The 3,905-nt window shown below is 39.7% G+C and overlaps 1 protein-coding gene across 1 annotated transcript; it reads left to right on the top strand.

Annotated features, from left to right (window-relative positions):
* The first annotated feature begins 347 nt into the window (after positions 1 to 347).
* LOC110428327 (cyclic dof factor 1-like) lies at positions 348 to 3,905 on the top strand. The gene is made up of 2 exons (XM_021444138.2): positions 348 to 1,027; positions 2,057 to 3,905. The coding sequence occupies exons 1-2, from the start codon at positions 809 to 811 to the stop codon at positions 3,335 to 3,337; spliced, it is 1,500 nt and encodes a 499-aa protein (XP_021299813.1). The 5' UTR covers positions 348 to 808; the 3' UTR covers positions 3,338 to 3,905.

The following is a 3,905-nucleotide window of genomic DNA, read 5'->3' as shown; positions in this document are numbered from 1 at the left end:
AAATAGTAATCACAAAATAGAAAAAAAAAATGCAACCAAAGTTTGTTAGAGTCAGTACCAATTAAAAGTTAAAGACAAATTGAAGTATATTTACATAATACTTTTTTAGCAATTTCATCGTTCAATATCTTTTTAATATTTGTTATCGATTAAACATTAACCAAAGTTTAAATGGATGAAAACTTTTACTTTGGAAAATTGTAAATATTAAGAAAAAATTTCAAGACATGTCATGTTTACTTGTTCACCAAGTGACAAATTTCGAGAATATAATGAAGTTAGAATCGATCCATTGTTTTGTATAGATGGATGATGTGTAAATATCCACATTTATGAGTGAAATCAAGAAAGAAAGGAAAGAAGCTCTTAGTTTGTTGGGTTAGTCAAGAAGATTTTAAGCTAAGATAAGTTCATCAAGTCAAGGCAATGATTTGATGGAAGAAAGGAGCGAGAAAGCGAGTATTTGAGAAGAGATGGTCAAGTACTCGGAAGAAGAAAAGGAAGGAGGTGAGGGCATCCGACATGGCGAAAAAAGAGGTGGGGGGCAGACAAAGCACTATCTTTTTGAGCAATGTGGAGGAATATAACAGCATGAAAGATCTTGAAGACCAGAAAAATTGTGGCTCTCGATGGTTTGCCTCTTGCTTATGTGGCATTCCCCACCTTTGTTTAAACCCACCCCAACACCCATGGCCGCGTTCTCCCCTCGATTAGAACCAGCAACAGAATCCTGAGAGACTGTCACCGAGGCAAACAAGCCAGGGAGAGAATCATTGGTTAAAGTAGATAGGCTGCTGTGTTTAGAAATATGTCTAAACTCAACGACTCTTCTGTTATAAAGCTGTTTGGCAAGACGATTCCATTGCCAACATTGAACCAGGAGGAAGCTTTAGCTGATCAGGAGATACCCTTTAAAGGAGCTGCTAGGGAGGACTGCTGTGATGGAAATCTTGTTTCTTCATCCAGTTCTTTAGGTGGAGTGAATTCTAATGATGGGATTCAGGCTCAGGTTACCAGGGAGGACCAGGTATACATGCTGACTGAGTTTGAGTTCCTAAAGTACAAACTACAAACTGTTTTTCACAACCTGGAAATTTTTGCACTTTCGGGACTTGAGAAAGTCGTTGACTCAGTTGTGGATTTTTGTTTTCCTTGCAATTCTTAATGGCTTACGCTTTTGGGAATTCGAAGAACAACCCATTTTCTAGAAAAGTCAACTGTTGATGGGTTGATTCAAACTCTCTCACCCTTTTGCATCTTTATTGGCTTTTCAATTTCTAGTCAAAGAACCATTGGTTTTGGGTTTGATCAAACATTCAAACTAAGTTCAGCTACTGGAATTAGGATCGTGCTTCTTTTTTCTATTTGCTTGACCTGATTGTTTTGAGTACTCTGTGAGAAATGTTATGAATACTTTCTTTCAGTTTCCAACAATCATTTCAGGTTAAGGATGATTGCTTGGACACAACTGAGCAAACACTATTTATGTTTATTGAACTTCAAGTAAGTTGCCTAGCTGAAATCTAGTTCTACTGTTATTATACTTCCTTTTTTTTTTTGATCTTTTCCGACCGCCTTGAATGAGCTTGCTCTGTTTTGAGCTGGAGATGTCTCTTAACTCGAGGGCTCATTTTCAATGATTCGCCATCTATGACTTTTAAAGCTTTCTGATGGATTCTCTTGCCAGAGGAATAACTGAGTCGAAAGCTTCCCTGCCAGAGTCTCTCAGAAACAGATCAGGGTTTCTCCTTTTTGGGTTTTCCTTTTGTTGAGGATACACCTGGAGCACCTGCAGATCGCAAGTTAACCCTTAAACAGCCAGGCTAACCACTGGTCGTTTTTCTGGGGGTGTTTCAATTTTTTTTTTATTCCTTTTCTTCCTGATTTCATCCTTCTTGTTAATTTGAAGGTAGCTGCCAAGTTAGTGCCATAGAGATTTATGCTTGAATTTGAGTTTCCAATTGACTCCTAGCCTCTATGCTCTTTACTTCATGACAGTAGACAAGCGGGTTATCTCATTTATTTCAATAATTTCTCATTAAAATTCTGAATTTAGGAATCTACACAGAAAGAACTCCCCAAGGATAAACAGAAAGACAGCACACCAGATCAGATCAGAGATGATTTAAAAGATCCTACTGCATTGTCGCGCAATGATAGGAGTCCTTTAGCTGAAAGAAACACTTCATCGCTTAAAAGCTCTAAGAACGAAGGAACAAGTGAGACAACTTCCTCGCAGGAAAAGACTTTGAAGAAGCCTGATAAGATACTTCCATGTCCCCGATGTAATAGCAAGGAAACCAAGTTTTGCTATTATAACAATTACAATGTGAACCAACCCCGTCATTTCTGCAAAAACTGTCAAAGATACTGGACTGCTGGAGGAACCATGAGGAACGTGCCTGTTGGTGCGGGTCGCCGCAAAACCAAGAGCTCTTCTACTCTGCATTACCATCATATCATGATTTCCGAGGCTATCCGAGCAGCTAAAGCAAGTGCTGCAAATGGAATGCACGGAAACCCCTCTTGTGAAAACAATAATGGCCATGTCCTTTCATTTGGCTCAGAGTCTTCTATACCTGTAGCTTCAGTATTCAATCTTTCAGGAAAAACACAGATTAATGTTCAGAATGGGTTTCGCAAAACTGAGCAAAGGTATCTTGTTGAGGATAATCACTCGCGTGAATCTTTGATTACTGCTTCTTATTCCTTAGAGAAGGAAGGCAACGCTAGTTTAAATCAAGCAGAGGTTAAGAATAGTCACTGGTTTACTTCTACAGCACCCTGTTTCTCTAGGCCTTCTTGGCCTTATCCATGGGACTCAATCCCTGCAATGCTTCCACATCCACCGGCTCTCTGCCCTCCAGGTTTGCCAGTAACCTTCCATCTGGCACCACCGACATATAGCGGTTGTAGTGTACCAAGCCCTTGGGATGTTCCAGTTACCTCCCCATCACCTTCTTCTGCTAACCAATGCGCTCCAAGCTCTAGCCCAACTTCTCCAACTCTGGGGAAACATTCCAGGGATGAGAACTTTCTCAGTCCAGCCAACTTGGAGAAAGAAAAGCCCTCAGGAGAGAGTAATAAATCGGAAGGAAGAGCTTTGATTTCAAAAACTTTGAGAATAGATGATCCTGGTCAGACTGCAAAAAGCTCAATGCTGGCAACACTTGTGATTGAAGGCAAGAAGACCAATTCTATCAATTCAGGAGGTCTATTTGATGGCTTTCAATCAAAAAGCAGGGATGAAAAAAATTACAGACTAGAAACATTCCCAGTGTTGCGAGCCAACCCTGCAGCCTTGTCTCGGTCTCTCAACTTCCATGAGAATACATGAAAGAGAGATGATGCCAGTAGCATACTCTATACGTTATGTCAGAAATGGATCCAGTGAGCTCACATCATGCAACCACTTTGCAGTTGACAGATTTTTTTCCACCTTCAACCATATATAAGGTTATCTTGCTAGGCAACCTCGGTGAAGCAATCCAATGTAGTGGAAGAATATGACAAGCTAATCATATAAAAAAAAGGGGAGGGGGCTAACATTCAAGTTATCTACTTCCACCTAACCTATCCCTGACTATCTCATTTAGCTATCTTTTATATCTGCTTTGACAATGTACCTTTACCACGAATGGTCAGGCAGGTTTCCATGTAGAAAATTTCATGAGGGACTGTGATATATATAGCTTGAAAGCTCTGAGAGATACTTGGATGGTGCAACTTTCAGAGATGTCCTGAAATGAAGTCTTAAATTAATCATAATCTGTAACTAATTTTCATCACTTTTCACTCTTGTACAGTTTTACTTCACCAGCAATATTCAGTTTTCCAATCCTGTACTCATCTATCCTTTTTCTACTGCAATAAATATCTTACTTGTCCTTCTAGGAGGCTCTCAA

Source organism: Theobroma umbraticum, unplaced genomic scaffold (assembly GCF_002168275.2).
Source record: "Theobroma umbraticum cultivar Fairchild unplaced genomic scaffold, ASM216827v3 scaffold_31.0, whole genome shotgun sequence".
Classification (NCBI taxonomy): Eukaryota; Viridiplantae; Streptophyta; class Magnoliopsida; order Malvales; family Malvaceae; genus Theobroma; species Theobroma umbraticum.
This window is presented reverse-complemented; position numbering and strand designations above follow the sequence as displayed.

Coding starts and splice junctions, on each gene's coding strand:
- LOC110428327 (XM_021444138.2), top strand. CDS start 809: ATGTCTAAACTCAACGACTCTTCTGTTATAAAGCTGTTTGGCAAGACG. Junction 1,028..2,056: donor AGGTTACCAGGGAGGACCAG/GTATACATGCTG, acceptor TTCTGAATTTAG/GAATCTACACAGAAAGAACT.